This window comes from Pogona vitticeps, chromosome 6 (genome assembly GCF_051106095.1).
Source record: "Pogona vitticeps strain Pit_001003342236 chromosome 6, PviZW2.1, whole genome shotgun sequence".
Lineage (NCBI taxonomy): Eukaryota > Metazoa > Chordata > Lepidosauria > Squamata > Agamidae > Pogona > Pogona vitticeps.
In genome coordinates, this window is record NC_135788.1 from 22,874,660 (window position 1) to 22,891,225 (window position 16,566).

The window sequence follows — 16,566 nt, forward strand, 5'->3', positions numbered from 1 at the left end:
GGGAAGGAGAACCCGGGAGCGCCGATCCCCAGCCGCCGCCACCACCACCACCGCCATGCCAGCCGCCTTGTGAGCCTCGCTTCGAGCGGGCGGGCAGGAGGGAGGGGAGGGAGGACGCGTCCTCTGCCTCCCTACCTCGCCATCCACCCCCGCATCCCTCCACGGACCCAGCCATGCCTCCGGCGTCTCGGCGGCTCTTCTCCTGGATGCTTTGCGCCTTGGGGATGCTCTCTGCGGCTCGCTCCGGCCATGCAGGTAAGGCGTCCTCGGCCGCACCTTGGGGCGTCGGGATCAGCAAGCCCGCGGAGCGCACGGGGCGGTGGGTGGGTGGGTAGGTGGGTGTCAAGAACGCTTCATCCACGGCCAAGGAGGCCAGTCGCCTGGGAGGGGGGGGGAGAGGAGGAGGGTGGCGAGAAGAGGATCCGCGGTTATTAAAGGGCGGGGGGGGGACCCTCCCGTGGGCAACCTTCCCCAAGATGACGAGCCGGGGCGGGGGGCTTCGCTGCCTTTCGTGCGCTTGCACGGGTGCTGAAGGAAAGCTCGGATGAATGAATGAATGAATGAATAAGCCAAGCAAGTCCACACACACACACACACACACACCCTACCAATCCCAGGTCCGCGGGGCAGAAGGAAGATGGAGATCCCGGGGACCCACGGGGGTGGGCTGGGAGGGCTCCCCCCTTCCCCTTGAGGTCGCGCCCGGCCGAGACTGGCCTCCGAGTCAATAAAACCATCTCCGACCGAAGGGGCTTGATCGATACGGTGAGCCTTTCCCCTCACTCCCCTCCCTTTCTCCCGCGGAGACGCCTTGTTGACGGAGATGGGGCGAAGGCAGGCGGATCGCTTCGTGGAGAGGCAGAATATCGTCCCTTTCCGGCTCCTCTACAGCACGGACGGCGGCGGCGGAACTCCGCGCGACGCGCTCACCACCCGCATCGGCAGCAGCTTCGGCAGCGAGCAGGTAAGCAGCGGCAACAGGAAGCTATTGCTGGTAGTTGGGCGAAGGGAGACAGGGAGAGGGAGGGAGGCCAGCCTTCGGTTCTGGATGTTCTGTTGCCCCGGAGACGAGCGCTTGGGGGGGAAGAGGTGGTGGCGGCGGCGGCCTCAGCTCCTTCCAAAACACTCGCCTACTACATCTGATGCGCCATGCATAGAAATCACAACACAAGGGCGGCGGGGGGGGGGGGGGGGAGAGAAGAAAGCTATTTGTTTGTGTGCTTGCCATTTCAACACCCCAGAATCAAGAGACTGCTTCAGAAAGTGGAGCTGGGAAAGTGTCCATCCTGCATATTATTATTATTATTATTATTATTATTATTATTATTATTATTATTATTATTATTATTATTATTATTATTATTATTATTATTATTATTGGGTACAGTCAGGTGATGCTGTTCCTGCCCTTGATGGAAAAAACATTAGGTTCAGCCTAGAACTCCTCTCTTCAGCAAGATGCTGGGTTTGAGTTTTGGCAGCCGAGGAGCCCTAAAAGCATGCTGTGGAGACCTCAGGGCGCTTGGTGAAAGCTTTCCCAAGCCACGCTGATCGATGATTGCCGGAATAGATATCTCTTTGGCAGCTTCCGGACAGTTCCCTGAGTGGCACTCAGCTTCCCCAGAAGGAAATCCATATCAAGACCAAAAACAGAAGTTTTAGGGGGGGGGGAAGAGAGGGAGAGAAAATCCAAAGCCGAGCAGCACCCTAAAGGCTAACTGCTGTATTCTAATGTGAGCTTTTGTGAATAAATCTTTTTTCGTCTGTTTTATTTTGGTTTGGAAGTGCTTGCACAGATTAACACAGCTGCTTCTTTTGAAAACCAAAGAAATCCACTTGTCTGTAGGATCCCAGAAGCATTTTAAGATATAATTTTGAATACAAAAGTGTTATGCTTCCCCTGTCTGAAACGTGTTTCTGAGATTAGCTTTTAAAAAAATAACCCATAAACAGCAGAATCTTAGAATCTCATCTGAGACTAGATTGTTTTAAAAAAATTAATATATGCACTGTCCTGGGAGTGAGGTCCATTGAATCTAAGGGAATATATTTCAGCATTCAGATTGTGCTATTTTAAAGTTTACTCAACCCAGGATATGCTTGCAGAGGAATAAATTCCCCAGACACAGAGGGGCTTATTTTCAATTTTTTAAAAGGATTTCCCTGTAAATTGGAAATCCTTAATCCTTGTGGCCATTCTGACAAGTTGAACTTTTTCAGTTTCAAAATCTAAATCAGGATAAAGTTTAATCAATATGTATCCATTTATTTTGTTTTCTAGAATGGGGCATTTTGTTCATTGTCTGCTGATTTCCTTGCTTTTTATGTAGCACTTATAAAAACCAGTGGCTCTTAACATTGAGAGATGAGGGAAAAGTTCAGGTATCATGACAGGGAATAGCTGGTGGTAGTTCTGTAAGCTAAACATTTCAGTCACCATTAGCTATGTTCCTTTGGAGAATGTCAGAGAAGAAGTTTCCTTTTGATGTTTTCTGTGGGGTGGGAGACTCTGTGGCTTTCTAGTTGTCAGGTGGCTATTTCCATCAGCTCTTGGCAGCATGGCCTGAAATCCAGAATGATGGGAATGGCACATGGTAACATCTGGAGGACTTCCGGATTCCTTTTCTGTGCTTTTGGCCTGACAGCTCCCACTCTCAAAGAGGTGAAAATGTTGCTCTGCTCTTCAAGTCTGAGAGTCCATGTGGCTGAAGATCTCAGAAGAGCTCTCATACACCAAAGAACAGAGCTTACATTATTATTCATTATTTTATGAATGAAAATGAGACTACTTTGGGCCATCATTACTATTAAATTGCTACCTGTTTTACTGGGATGCTTCGTTAGCAGTGAAATGTAATCTTATATATGTATTTTACCAAATATAGCCTTAAGTGAAAGATTTTTTTTTAATTCACCGTGGACATAGGTCCATAGGTTTGGGTCTCATTGGCAGCTATAGTATATTTTTCCATACGACAATGGAGATCAGTTGTCCTTGTAAAACTATGCCTTTTAAAAACAGATCGTTATTTGTTTCATGGGTGGCTTTTTATAGTCTCTGGCTACATCTTCCAAGTCTTAGGGTATTCCTTATAGTCTTGAATAATTAAGGGATATATAGTTTCTTTGCTGGGAGGTCAATTAACTGCAAGCTATTTTTAGATTAATGACCATAACTTCGCTGTTGTTCTTGGTTTGCAATCCCGGATCTGTGCATAGATAGGCTTAGCTCAGCAGGGGCTGTCTCTGATGAGAAGACCCATTATTAAAAGCTAATGTCAGATCTTATTTGATGAGGTCATTGAACAACCATGATGATTTGGAAGAACTGTTGTGTATGTGTAGCAAAAGCCATGCATTTGTTTTAAAGGAAATCTGTTTGTTTTTAATATTTCTGGGTTTTTTTTTCATACACCCTCTTGGAAACCCTTAGTTTATAAACTGCATCTGTCTCTTGAACTGGCTGAGAGTTAATGCTTACGAAGTTATGTTGTCCTAAAAGAATTTCATCAGGCTTTCAAAGTCATTTTTCAAAGTTATGCAGCTTTGAAATGTTCTCATATCATGAAGGATGTGACAGAAGTAATATATGCAGTTGTTTAGTCGCGCAAACTTCTAAGAACTCATAAGGTAGCTCTCTTTCTCTAACTGCTCTTAAGGAAAAACTATGTGTAACTAAGGTAACTGTGTAACTAACAATAGATATTTTCCCTGAAAGGAAGCCCATTAGCCTTGTGGGTTAAAGTAACATGTTGTATTATGTGTCATCAAGTCATGTCTGACATATGGTGATCCTCAGAGTTTTCAAGCTCTGTGAGAGATTTAAGGAGTATCATAGAATCACAGAATAATGAAGTTGGAAGGGGGCTGCAAGATCATTGACTCCAACTCATTGTTCAACGTAGGAGTACAAATCAAAGGACCATCCGTCCAAAGAGAGTGAGAGGGTTGCATCATGATGCTGATGAAAGACAATCCAATCAGCATCTCCTGTTGTAAAATAATCCAAAATACCCAGAACACAGAGCCAAGAGCTCATGTTTTAATTTTTTTTCTTAGCTTTTAATTAGTACGAGTCAAGCTAATAAACTCTTGCCTTAACTTTTCTTGGCAAAGAGCCTGTAACATTTATGTTGACAGGCCATGTGAAATATAAATTAAAAACATATTTTAAAATTTGTTCAGAAATGCTCAATAGCTTGTGTGAAAATAAGCAACAAGAGCAGGTTGCACAGTGTAGAAAACGTTTATTTTTTGGAGTGTAACTCCCAAAGTCCCTGGGCCAGCATAGGTAAAGGTAAAGGTTCCCCTTGACATTTAGTCCACTCGTGTCCGACTCTAGGGGGCGGTGCTCATCCCCGTTTCCAAGCCGTAGAGCCAGTGTTTGTCCAAAGACAATTTTCGTGGTCACGTGGCCAGTGCGACTAGACACGGAACGCCATTACCTTCCCACCGAGGTGGTAGCTATTTATCTACTCGCATTTTTGCATTTTGCATGCTTTCGAACCGCTAGGTTGGCGGGAGATGGGACAAGCGACGGGAGCTCACTCCATCATGTGGATTTGATCTTACGACTGCTGGTCTTCTGACCCTGCAGCACAGAGGCTTTTGAGGTTTAACCTGCAGTGCCACCATGTCCCTCTGGACCAGCATGGGCAAGAGTAATTTTCCCAAGCCCTGCCACTACCGTCACATAGAGAAGTTTCTTGTGACACGGTTCCACTCTACTGCATGCAAATATATTGAAACTGAACTAAGGAGCATTGGATCCGGGTTTCTGTTCTGCCAAACATTTTTGATAGCTAAGATTATTGAATTCACTCTGAATCATAGCCCATATTCCGGAATTCAGGATAAAGTTAACCAGAATGTGTGAGGAATAGAATCAGACTTGCTCTGCCATCACAGTCTTCATGTGGAGAGCAGTTGCCTGGAGAGAATAGAATAATGGGATCACAGAATAATTAAGTTGAAAGGGGCCCAAAAAGACTTCAAGTCCAATCCCCTGCTCAGTGCAGGAATACAATTCAAAGGATATCTGATGGTTGTTTAAATTTCTCTAGAATGCTTACAGTTTTGGAGCACTTATCACCTCTCAGCGTAATTGGTTCCATTACTGTACTTCTCTAACAGCTAGGAAATTTTTCCTGGTATTCTACCGAAATCTGGCTTCCTTAGGGAGGCTAAGCTGGCCCCCTCCTTCCTGTGCTTTCATTGGCAAGCAAATATGTGTTTATCTAAATGGGTCCTTGACTACAGGTTTAGACCTTTTAATGGCAGGTATTTTCCAGCTGTGTTATTTTGAAATTGGTTTTCAGTGGTTTAAACATTATGAGTTGTGTACATTTGTTTTGCTCTGTTAGTTTATTTAATATTTATGTTTCTTTTAAATGTTAACACTGTAATTTATTGAGGTTTTTAAAAGCTGTATTTAAAAAGAAAACATGTAGACATGGTCTAGAGGGGCGGGGTATAAACAAACAAACAAACAAATAAATAAAAAGCAGCGCTGTGTATGTGCTGAAGTGAGATACTATCCATGAAAGGTGGTGTCAAATAAGACCTGCTAGTCTGAGGTTTGAGATGACTCAGTTGATCTAAAGACCCAATTCTATACAAGTTTACTGACAAATAAGTTCCATCCAGTTGGGTTTACTGTCAGGTAAGTAACTTATGTGTTGTCATGAATAGAGTAACAGACTAGGACTCTAGAGACCTGGGTTGGAATCTCTGCATGCCCATGGAAATTCAGTGGCGGATGGCACTAAATATCCTTAGTTATCTTGAATACATACCTTGAAAGCTATACTATTGTTGCTGTGTGTTGGATGTAACGTGAAGGCACACAGTACAGCGCATGAGCAGGCAAGCAGAGTTAAGAGCCTGAGATGCTATTTCTTGCAATATAGTATTTCTTACAGCATAATTTTATACTATTCTGTTCTGAAGTAAAACCAATGGAGTTCATGGGTGTTCATCCCTGGAAAAATAGTTAAAAGAATTGCAGGTAGAAACAAGATTAGATTATTTCATGTACAGGCTCAGTGGCTGTTCTTGGTAAAATATTTCCACATGACTTCTTTTGGATCCTGTTGCTGGTGACGACTGATTGTTGTAGGGAGGCCAAATAAGAAAGACATGGCACGATTTACTTGTCGTTGACTGATATTACTCAAGCCAACATTTTCATCTTATTTCTTTCTATATCCAATATTATTAATATCTTGGAAACTGTGTAAGCTAATTCAGGGAACTTTGTGGAAGGAAAATCCCCTCTCCTCCCCCACATGAAGTACCTCATCAATCATACTTCAGAATAGTTTCTTGCCTTTCTGGGAGTGCAGATGACCGTGTTTGGGGGGGGGGGCTCAGGGTGGGAAAATACAATTTTCTTCCATTAAGTGCCACAAGTTATCTTAACATTAATTAAGAATTCGAGACAATGGGTTCATAGTCACGATTCACTTTCCAGCAATTATAAGAGTAGGATTTAACTTGTGTACATTCAATTTGTGAAGCACATTGAACTGTGCTAAAAGATGCTGTGATTGCAATTCGGTCCTGAGGTTCTTTTAAATAAAAGTGTATTTAAAATTGTTTTACACTGCCTGGATAAAGATTGCCTGGATAAAGCTGTGTTGGACCGTACTCTTGTTAATCTGAGTGGCTATAGAATCTCTGGCTCTGTGCTTGGATCATGTTTTTAGCTGTTGCCTATGACAGTCAAGCAGATCGTCATTATCTTGTGTTTTATAGCAGAGAATAATGTTCATGAACAGTGAAGAGGGAGACCCAGGCAGGGGGTTTTGCTGCAGTGGTGGCAGATGGAGCGCTTGGACTTTTTCTCTTTCAAGTCTCTGGCTCTCATTCAGTCTTTGCTTGGAAGCATCCGAATGCTGGCCCGAGTGCTGAAATTACCAGGGGCAACGTGTGTTGGTTTGTTGCATCTGTGTAATGCCTTGCTTTCCTTTTGCTCAGGTTTAGAGAAAATAACTTTTAAGAACGACAACTTCCGGAATTCCCCAACCACCATAGCCGCTTAGGGGCATCATGTTGGTTGTTGCTTTCAAGGAATTTTAGTCCTATAAGTTACTTCTCAAAGTTCTTCTTTTGTTTTGATGAATAATTACTCCCATCTTTTCCCCCATGCTATATATATATAAACTATGATCAGAGAAATAACGATGGTTTCACGTACCAGGTCATGCACTGTGATTAATGCTGTCTGCACATTATGGTTCTTTTCACTCAGTACAATCACTCAATATAGGTAAATTCTGCAACATGGTTTAAGATATTTTAGTTGGTTGATCATGGAAATTGGACTGTCAATCTCTAAATACATGATTTGCTTATGAGTAAAAAGTGTGGGTAAGGAAGGATCCAGGTATATACCTCATTAGAGTACAGTAGTTTCATTGGCTAAAATCCAGTACTAAGCCAGTGGGGATTTGGTGAATCAACTGCAATAGGCCTACCCTAGTTGTGATTTCTTACTATATTTCAGCAATTGATTTCAGTGGGCCTACTCTGAACATGGCTCTCTCAACCCGAGCAATATTTCTAAATCAATTTCCATCTCCTTTGCTTTTAGATGGTGTATATATATTACTGCAGAAATCATAATTTTAGAACAGAGGGTGAGGAGGACTCAAAAGAGTGGAGGCTACTACTGCCTGCCAGTATTATCTGCCAACTAATTTAGTTGTTTCCATCTCTGCCCCTGGTTGACCTCCTGTAGTGAACGACCATTAAGCAGCCTTTAAAATTATAACATAAAGTTTATTTTAAGGACAGTTAACTCTTCATTGGATTTATATCCAAGGCTATCAAATATGCAAGTTAGATGCATTAAAAGAGAGAGAGTGTGGCATTTTTAGTACCATTTTTAATAGCATCCAGACACTCAGTTCACCTGGTATTCATTTGTTAGAGTTAACTTACATTCACACAATCTGGTTTAAAGTATGTTATGAAAGTTAGATGTGGTAGTGGTTTGGAATTTATCAGGAAAAAAACATGCAAATTAAAGGACAGCAGCAGTTATTTTATTATTCAATAAGCTTTACTGTTTTGACTACTAGTTGGAAACAGTTCTAAAGGTTATCTCTCCAATCACTGACCGCCAGTTTATGATAACTTTCATTGTTGCTCCATCTGGATATGATTTTTTTTTTCAAATTACAAGGCAATTGCCTTTTATGCAGAACTGAGAGAGTTCCATTTTTGGATCATAATTCCCTCCAAACAGCATGGCCAACAGGCTTGCAAATTGGAAGATTTAGGGAACAATGGTTTACAAGAATAATTTTTCCAAACTTCTTTTTAATCAAAACAGTTACTGATTCACAATTCAGTTATTCTTGGTTCATTGTGGAACTCAGGTTGTTGTACTCTTAAAAAAACATGTGGTATGGTAGGAAAGTACGCAAAATTCTAAGAATCTTATTGGCAGTGTTTGTCTGGTAGGGATTAACAAAAGGTCCCTCCCTTCAAGATACTGTATGTGTGTGTGTGTATGTGTGTGTGTAAGAGGGAGAATGAAATGTTCTGTAGGTGAACAGTTTCTCTTATGATGGCAGTAATGCTTTAGAATTAGCCCAGTCTGAAGATTACAAGTCATGGTTTACACAAATGATTCCCAGTTCATGGGTTCATAAGTGTTGTTGGATTACAATTCCGAGAAACCCTTAGCATTGGCCATATTGGCTGGGCTTTTTGGGTGTCAACATTCAACAGCGTCAGGGGACCAAAGGCTGGAAACTATTGAAAAGGTTTTCCTGATTGAGGGCTATTTTTCCTGGAATCCTCTCCCCACCAACCTGAGAATGAAAATTGGATTCTAAGAGATCTCTGGACAATACCATCTGGGACATCTTCCTTTCTTGTGCATGTAGAAACCCAGGAAGGTACAAATAGCTGATGAACGTGCAGTGAGTCCCCATATGATCTCTCTCTTCCGTCTTTCCAGAATATCATCAAGGACATGTTTTTTTTTTAAAAAAAAAATATTCTCAAGAGTTATAGAATCAGCAACAGGTTTAAATTTAAGCTAATGAGATATGGCCCACAGTGTTCTTTACTGTGTGAAGTGAGTGTGACTACACTTGATTGTTTTTTTTCTCCTTTTGGGGATTTGAAGCAACATTACAAAAGAGTGTCTCCTTATTCATAACGTGTTAGTTGTGGGTAGGAGGCTGGAGAAAGTGTTGGTGGATGGGGCTGTTGGTGATGAGCGGCCATGATAGCTGTATATTTATTGAGTACCACAGATTGGGTGCTTCTGTGTATCAGCTGTTGGGGAACGAGACAGAATAGACTGATGCCTTCATATCCTGTTTTGACTTGGAAGTAACATTTATGAAGTAATGAGTTTTTCTCTAACACATTAGTTTTTGGGATAATGAGAGCATAATGACATCATTTTTGTGAACCAAGAGCTAGCTGTAATGTCATTATTTTCTTAGCCTTGACATGTAACATTTACTTATAAAATGTCATTTGGGGGGCTATTTGGAGGGATTTTTTTTAAATGCTGTTCACAGTATATCCAGGTTATGTTCTTTGTTCTGTAGCTCAATGGTGTTGCAGGTCTTGTTTCTTGGGCAACTCCTGTTGAAAGTATTAGGCAGGAAGAATGAAAAAAAAAAGTTTTCTGTCTGAGAAACTGGCAAGTCAAAGCCAGACAGAGTAAACAATGATGATCTAGATGAATGAGCCACTTTCTCTTTTGAATTACCTCATTTGAGGACCTTATTCCTTCCTTGGAGCTATCTTTTGGAGGCAGCCATTTAAGGAGAATAAAATGTTGCATATGTGGAAGATGTGTTTGTCACTAATATGTAAATATACTGCAGCATTCTGGCTCATGAGAAATTGATCAGGTCGCCCTTGATCCTTTCTCCCCCTCCTCTGGATTGCCATATTGCTTGCAGGAGAATATTTGCACATGTTAATAAAATCGGCATCTCATTACTTTGAATGGACATTTTTATGTGGAAGTGCTGCTCTTGAAGACAGTAATTTTGCCCTTGTGAAGTGGTGGATAAAGCCATGATGCCCAGTGATTCCTGGGCGTTGCAATAGGCAGCAGAAGGCAGTGCCATTCCGGTGGGAACCATCCTTCAATTCTTGCCATTCTGGAGAATAATTATTTGCATGGCTTGTAGTGAAGCCTTCATTCCTTTCAGCTGAGTTTAACATTGTGTCTGCATACAATTTGGACTTCAATTTAATACCAAATAGTTCCTTCATGATGCAAAAATGCCTGTAATAAATGACATTTTAGTATTTATTACTAAAATTATATATTATGATTATTTGGCCAAGATGGCTGCCTTGTCTTTCAGTACAGGTGGGAGATTCAGCGGTGATGAGGAATATCAAGTAACCTTTCGAAGTTCTTTTTTTAAAATTATTCATATTTTTGTACTGTTATTTTAAAACAATGTGTGGAAGGTAAGATGCACTAAATGTTGCTGGACTACAACTTCTGGCATTGCTGACCATTGGCTGCCCTGGCTTGGATTCCTGGAGCTGCACTTTAACAAATTTTGGAGGGCCATAATTTGGCCACCCTGATTTAAAGTAACAGTAAAATCTAGTTCATAAACCTTCATCATTGCATAAAAGCTAGGCTATGGGCATCCACTTTGTTTTCATACCAGGACTCAGAATTACATCCACCAGATGTAATTGCAAAATCATGATAGAAGAGTTTGGAACCAAAATGCTGATTTGTTGTGGAAGGGAGAGAGCCTGGTGTCCACCCTCTCATCTGTGAGCCTGCAGGTGAAAAATACAAACCCACATCTGGGTGGCTACAGATCAGGGAGTCTAATACTAACTAAGAAACTAGGGAACAGAGTGGCATGACGACCTGATCAAAAGCAACCAATGGAGCTTTCTGTTCAGTAGGTAAATGAAGGCTGAGGCTAGGAGGGAAGTGATTAATGCAACATTAATAAAAGAATAACCAGGAGACAAAAATGAAATAATACTTGCAGTTTTAAGGGGATGTGAGTCAGAAGCCTTACTGCAGACCACTCAGATGTACCATTAGATTCTGATCTAATTTTGGCCTGCCACTAGAGTAAAGAAATGCTTCTTTTGCCTATCCTGAATCTACTGCCAAGTAGCTTTCTCGTTTATTCCTGAGTTTCAGCAGTGTTAGAAAGAGAGAGAGAGAGAGAAAAATCTTTCTCACTATCTCCACTTGATACATAGTGTATATACATGTTTGCGGTTGTGTCTCTACAGGTGAGAATTCTTCTAGTTGCCATCTTTTCATAAGTGGGGGGGGGGATCCAATTCATCTGAGTGTTACTCTCAAGGTTGGTGCCCCAACCTGCTGAGCATTTTGGTTCCTCTTTTCCTACCCAGTTTCCAATTCTGTGATTTACTTTCTGAGATGGAGCAACAAGACCTGAGGGTAACAATAACCCAGTAATAACCTGGTATGCCCACGCTAAGTGTTATGTAGCCTAAATTAGTACAGTGGTGCCTCACTAGAGGATGATAATCTGTTCCACTGAAATTGCTATTTAGCGAAATCATTGTCTAGTGAAAAGCATTTCCCTATTGGAATGCATTGAAACCTGTTCAATGCGTTCCAATGGGGAAGAATCGTCGTTGCCTAGCGAAGATCGGCTGTAGGAAAGCCGCTTTGTGAACTGCCAATCAGCTGTTTAAATAGCTGTCTTGCGAAGCTTAGGTCCTGAAAACACCTGTTTTGCGAGCGCGGAGGGAGCTGTCAAAATCGTTGTCTAGCAAAAATTGGTTTGCGAAGCAGGGACCGAACATTGTCCAGCAAAATTCCCCCATAGGAATCACTGTTTTGCGAATCGCTATAGTGATCGCAAAAAGTCAATGTCTAGCGAAAAAACTGTCATGTGGGGTAACTGTCTAGTGAGGCACCACTGTATTTCCATTGCACTTACCGTTGCAAGCCCAAGATTGCTTTCCTTTGTTGTTTCAGATCCCCTCAGTTTATGGTCAGATCCTGTTGATGTTCATGCAACCAGCAGTGGCTAATAGCAGCTAACTAAAGAAAGGACAAGACACATCTCAGTCATTAGATATTGACTAGTTGCATACCCAGTTACACAACCAAGGTGAGCCCTACCATAAAAAGAGTGAGACAACTGTTTCAGTAGCAGATGATGAGGGGAGAGGCAGCATCCATCCCCTGTCATTTCTCTGGAACTCTCTCATCACATTCTTCTGTCAGAAGACAGAGCTTTAGGCTCCATACAAATTATCCTACACTGTTCAAACTAGCTCGTCTCACTTCAGGTGTGGTGGAGAACACGGTCGCATCCGCACTGTTGAGATAAAATTCAGCTGCCACTCCAGGTCTCTTGTGGATTTGGGAGGAGAATTTGTTTGTTTGTTTGTTTGTTTGTTTCTTTTTTAGGGCACCTTTCTGCCAATAATGGGACCAAAGCAGCTCACAATGTTAAAAGACATAGTATTAAAAACATAATCATTTAAACATTTAGAAAACAAACTATACACTAACTGAATAATTAATAACTGAATAATTAAAAGCAAGTGAACATTAAAAACAACCTTAATGCAAAGAAAGCATTCAGGGGTTCTATCATGGTTGTCAAAAGTCTGCCTGAAAAGCTGGGTCTTCAGTTGTTGGCGTAAGGTGAAAAGGGAGAATGTTATCTTGGAGCTGCTCAGTAGCACAAGCAAAGTCAACCATGTGGCAGCAACTACTACAGTACATGGAACATTCATGGAGTCTTTAGCTTAGATCTGTTGTGATTGTTAGGCATATAATGAAAAGTCATATTGTAGCATACCCTAAAATTCAGGATTATGCTATGAAATTAAGACCAATCATTTTAAAATAAGGAAGTATAAGCCACAATGAACATGTTCTGGAATTAATTCTTTCCTGGGACTTGAGAATTAAGCATGAGTGGGTAAGGAGGACTGTATCTCTCTGCAGTGATCAAAAGTAACTAATTGTGATGAATTGGAAAAGGAGTGAGTAAGTGTGAATGCATGTGTAGAGTGCGCATGTAAGATTTGTTCTTAGTCCTCCACATCATTTCTTTATGTGTTTGACTTCCTGTCTTTCTCTCACAGCAATTTACAGCAAGATTAAAGAGAGGTACAGATAAAGTCACAACATATCATGTAATTAAATGTAATTGAACAATTATAGTATTGACACTATTGAATTTAGAGATGAGTGTACAGCTCCAATCCACTAAACACCTTGTCCAAAGCAGTCAGTCAGTTGTCAAAATCTCATTTGAATAAAAACGGTTATTGCCTGCTGGTGTAAGGAGAACAATAAGGGGGTTGGCCACTGGGTGTACTCATGTGTGGTCCCAATGAACTGGTGACCTGGGACTATTGAAAGTGCGGATTAAGAACCCTCCTGGGTCAGACGAGTGGTCCATTTAGGCCAATCCTTGTTCATTTTGTTGTGTGCTGCCAGTATTCATTCAACTCATGGTGACTTCAGTAGGGTTTTTGAAGTGTAGAAAATGTTCAAGGAGCGGTTTCCTGGTGCCATCTCCCTTTGATTTTTCATGGCAGAGTGGATCCAGATCTCCTGAACCCTAGCTGGATACAGTGGCCGTCAGTCGCTTTTAATCCTGCATCCATAATAGTATAGCGTTTCTGGGAAGCCCACAAGCCAGATGAGAAGAGGAAAGCCCTTTCCCTAGCAACTGGCACTTCTTTGGACATCCCATTTCTGTTTAGCTTTTCATTGTGAATTTGTATAATCCTCCTTTAAAGCCCTCTGCGCCGGTGATTTAGATCACCACATAACATTAATGATGCATTATGTGAAGAAGTACTCTCTCTGGTCACTCCTATTTCCAATCAATTTAATGATTGACTCCCAAGCTCTTGTGAGGCAAAACAGGGTGAATCATTTGCCTTTCCACTCTCTCTGCACTATGAACAATTTCATAAATCTCCCTGCTTAATCATTTTTTTTTTTCTGAGCTAAAAAGACCAAAATGCCCTTTCCTTCATACAGAAATTGCTTCAACATCTGGTTAATGTTAGGCACCCTTCTGTCTACCTTCTCCAGCTCTATAATATATTTTCTTTTATTAAAAAAATGATGATTGGAATTTTATGGTATAAGCTGTATCTAATGGAGATTTTGTGCTGTGCAATAGCAAAAAAAATGTATACGGGGGTTAGGCTTGCTAGATGTTTTGCAGATAAAATCATATGCATGCCAACTTAGATACTATTATTTTTGAGAAGCGTCATTGCTGGATGGGACTAGAGTTTCTGCAACCTGAGGATGTGGACAAGCCATTTGGAAGACTGAGGTCTTCCACATAGTCTCTTGATTCTTGCCCATCTGGAAAAGTCAGCAGTTCAGGTATTGGCTGAAGAGTCAGAGATTGGGAGTTGGATTCCCCACTGGGTCTCCTTGACAAGGTCTGGACTTGATGATCCATAGGGTCCCTTCTAGCTCTGCAGTATCAAGATGATAATGTTGATGATTAATCCTGGCTCATGAAATCTGAAAGGGCACTGCAGATGATTCATGTCTTCTGGAGCAACGGTGAGACTCCTGTTGCTCTAAATAAAGCCTTGGTAAGGCCTCCTTTTGAGCACCGCACATGGCAAAATAAGTTTATATCCAATGGTTTAGGACAACTGCCAACCAGTGCCTTGTTTACTATCTCTGCGCATGGCTAATACTTGGCTATTGGATGTAGCTGATGGTTTAAATTTATTCCAGCCCAGTTCTGAGTCTGGGTTTAGGGCAGAAGTTGCCCTGGCCACCTTTTCAATGGTTTATTAATAGATTGGGGGGTGGGGTGGGGTTCCATGGATGTCTGTGGACAAAGTGTTGATTCTCCTAGTCCTTTCAGTGGTATTTGATACCATTAGCAGTGGTCTCCTTCTGACTGTCTCATTTGGGTTAAGAAACCATGATGTTATTGTAGTGTTTCAGTTAAGGGCTCAGCTGAGACCAATATGTAATTACTGAAGGATCCTAGCTAAGGACTCCAGCTGAGAGCAATGTAAAGGCATGGACTCCCCATATAAGGCAGGCTCCCATTATGAATCCATGCAGGCAATAACTGTTATCTTTTTCCTGGAGCTATCTTGATCCTTGGACTAGACCTGGACTTCTCTTTGTGATTCTTTGACTCTAGCATTATTACTGCTGGTTCTGACTGATTCTCTGGCTTCTGACCTTGGACTGGCTTATTGGACTCTGCTTTTTGCTTACTGAAGGAAATCACAACAGTTTTGATCAGCTTCTTCCTAGGAGGATGATTTCAGAAGTTGGTGCTGGAAAATCTCTGTCCTACTAAACTGCTATTGCTGTTGTTTGTGGGTATGAAACAAGGATCTATCCTGTTCTTTATGTCCTTCAAACACGTGTATGAAAACCACAGGCAGAAGTTATCCAGAAGTCATCCAATGTGCAGATGACATCTAACACTATCCCTTTCTTGTATCTACTCATCCCAGAGGAGGTATAGGGGCATTTGAGCTGTTGTCTAAAGGAAGTATTTACAGTATTTGGATGAAGACTTGTTTCATACAATGTGCAAGTGTGGTGGGAAAGGGAGTGAACTACTTTGCATAGAGGTCTGTAGCTCAGGGAAGGGTGTTTGCATTTTGGGACTTCTTCTAGACACACACTAACTCATGTGTTGGCAATGACCCAAATGCTTTTTACAGCTCAGGATGGTTCATCATGAGCGACCCTGACTGAAGAGGGAAGTCCCTGCTTTATGTATTAATGCACTTAATGACATCTGGGCTCCCCTACTGTGATAGAGGTAGCCTGTAAAATCAATGCAGATATTTCAGCTGGTGCAAACTGCTGCTATTTCACTTATGGAAGCCAACTGGTCAGATCATGTCATGTTCTGTGCTACGAGTTGCTGGTGCATTTGTGGATACAAAATTCTATGCCAGTTGGACTCATGTGACCCATCTTTGTAGGATACATATTTTGCTCTTCATAAAGTGAAAGCTACAGCCCTTGTCTTACAGACTGAAACTCTATAATCAAGATAGGTCCAAAGATGTGTAAGTGGAAAGAGGAAATTTGGTCTGTGAATTCATTGTACAAGACTCATAGAGTGGAAGACTTCTGGTAGTGTGTTGTCCCTTTGTATTGAAGGTTGCACTGGAGTGTGAAGAATAGGAAATAATGAGGAAGAGAAGATTTATTGACTATATGTAAGAATGCCCCATAATATCTTTTCAGTGTAATTTGAAAACATGTCCCGTTACCCAAATCTTTCCATGACATGGAATCCCATACCTGCTGTTTACTGGTGTGCTTTATTGATTCTTGTCTTGTTATGTTTTATGCTGGTAATTACTAGCCTCTTTAAGAATTATTTTCAATACTAAGTGTTAAAACATTTTGAATTTATTGTATTAGTGGTAGTTTATCAGTTGGCTACTGGCAGGTCATAAAAAGCCAAGAGAAAGCTATTTAAAGTCTACAACAACAACATTGTATATGTGAGCAAAATGTATTAAAGAAGTCTTAATCTGGAAATGAGCTTTCCCCTCCTCACAATTGTAACATTACTAGCCCAT

At 41.4% G+C, this 16,566-nt stretch overlaps 1 protein-coding gene across 13 annotated transcripts in view; it reads left to right on the forward strand.

The window, feature by feature from the left end:
- The window catches only part of ADAM22 (ADAM metallopeptidase domain 22), a 128,343-nt gene continuing 111,777 nt past the window's right edge, over positions 1–16,566 (forward strand). For 12 of the 13 annotated variants that reach the window (XM_073003135.2, XM_073003136.2, XM_073003138.2 and 9 more), the window contains exons 1-2: positions 23–255; positions 807–964. In XM_073003135.2, the coding sequence (XP_072859236.2) occupies positions 174–255; positions 807–964 (240 nt within the window). In that variant the 5' untranslated portion in view covers positions 23–173. Of the gene's footprint in view, positions 256–806; positions 965–16,566 lie in introns of all 13 variants that reach the window. The other variant, XM_073003134.2, reaches the window with a different exon arrangement.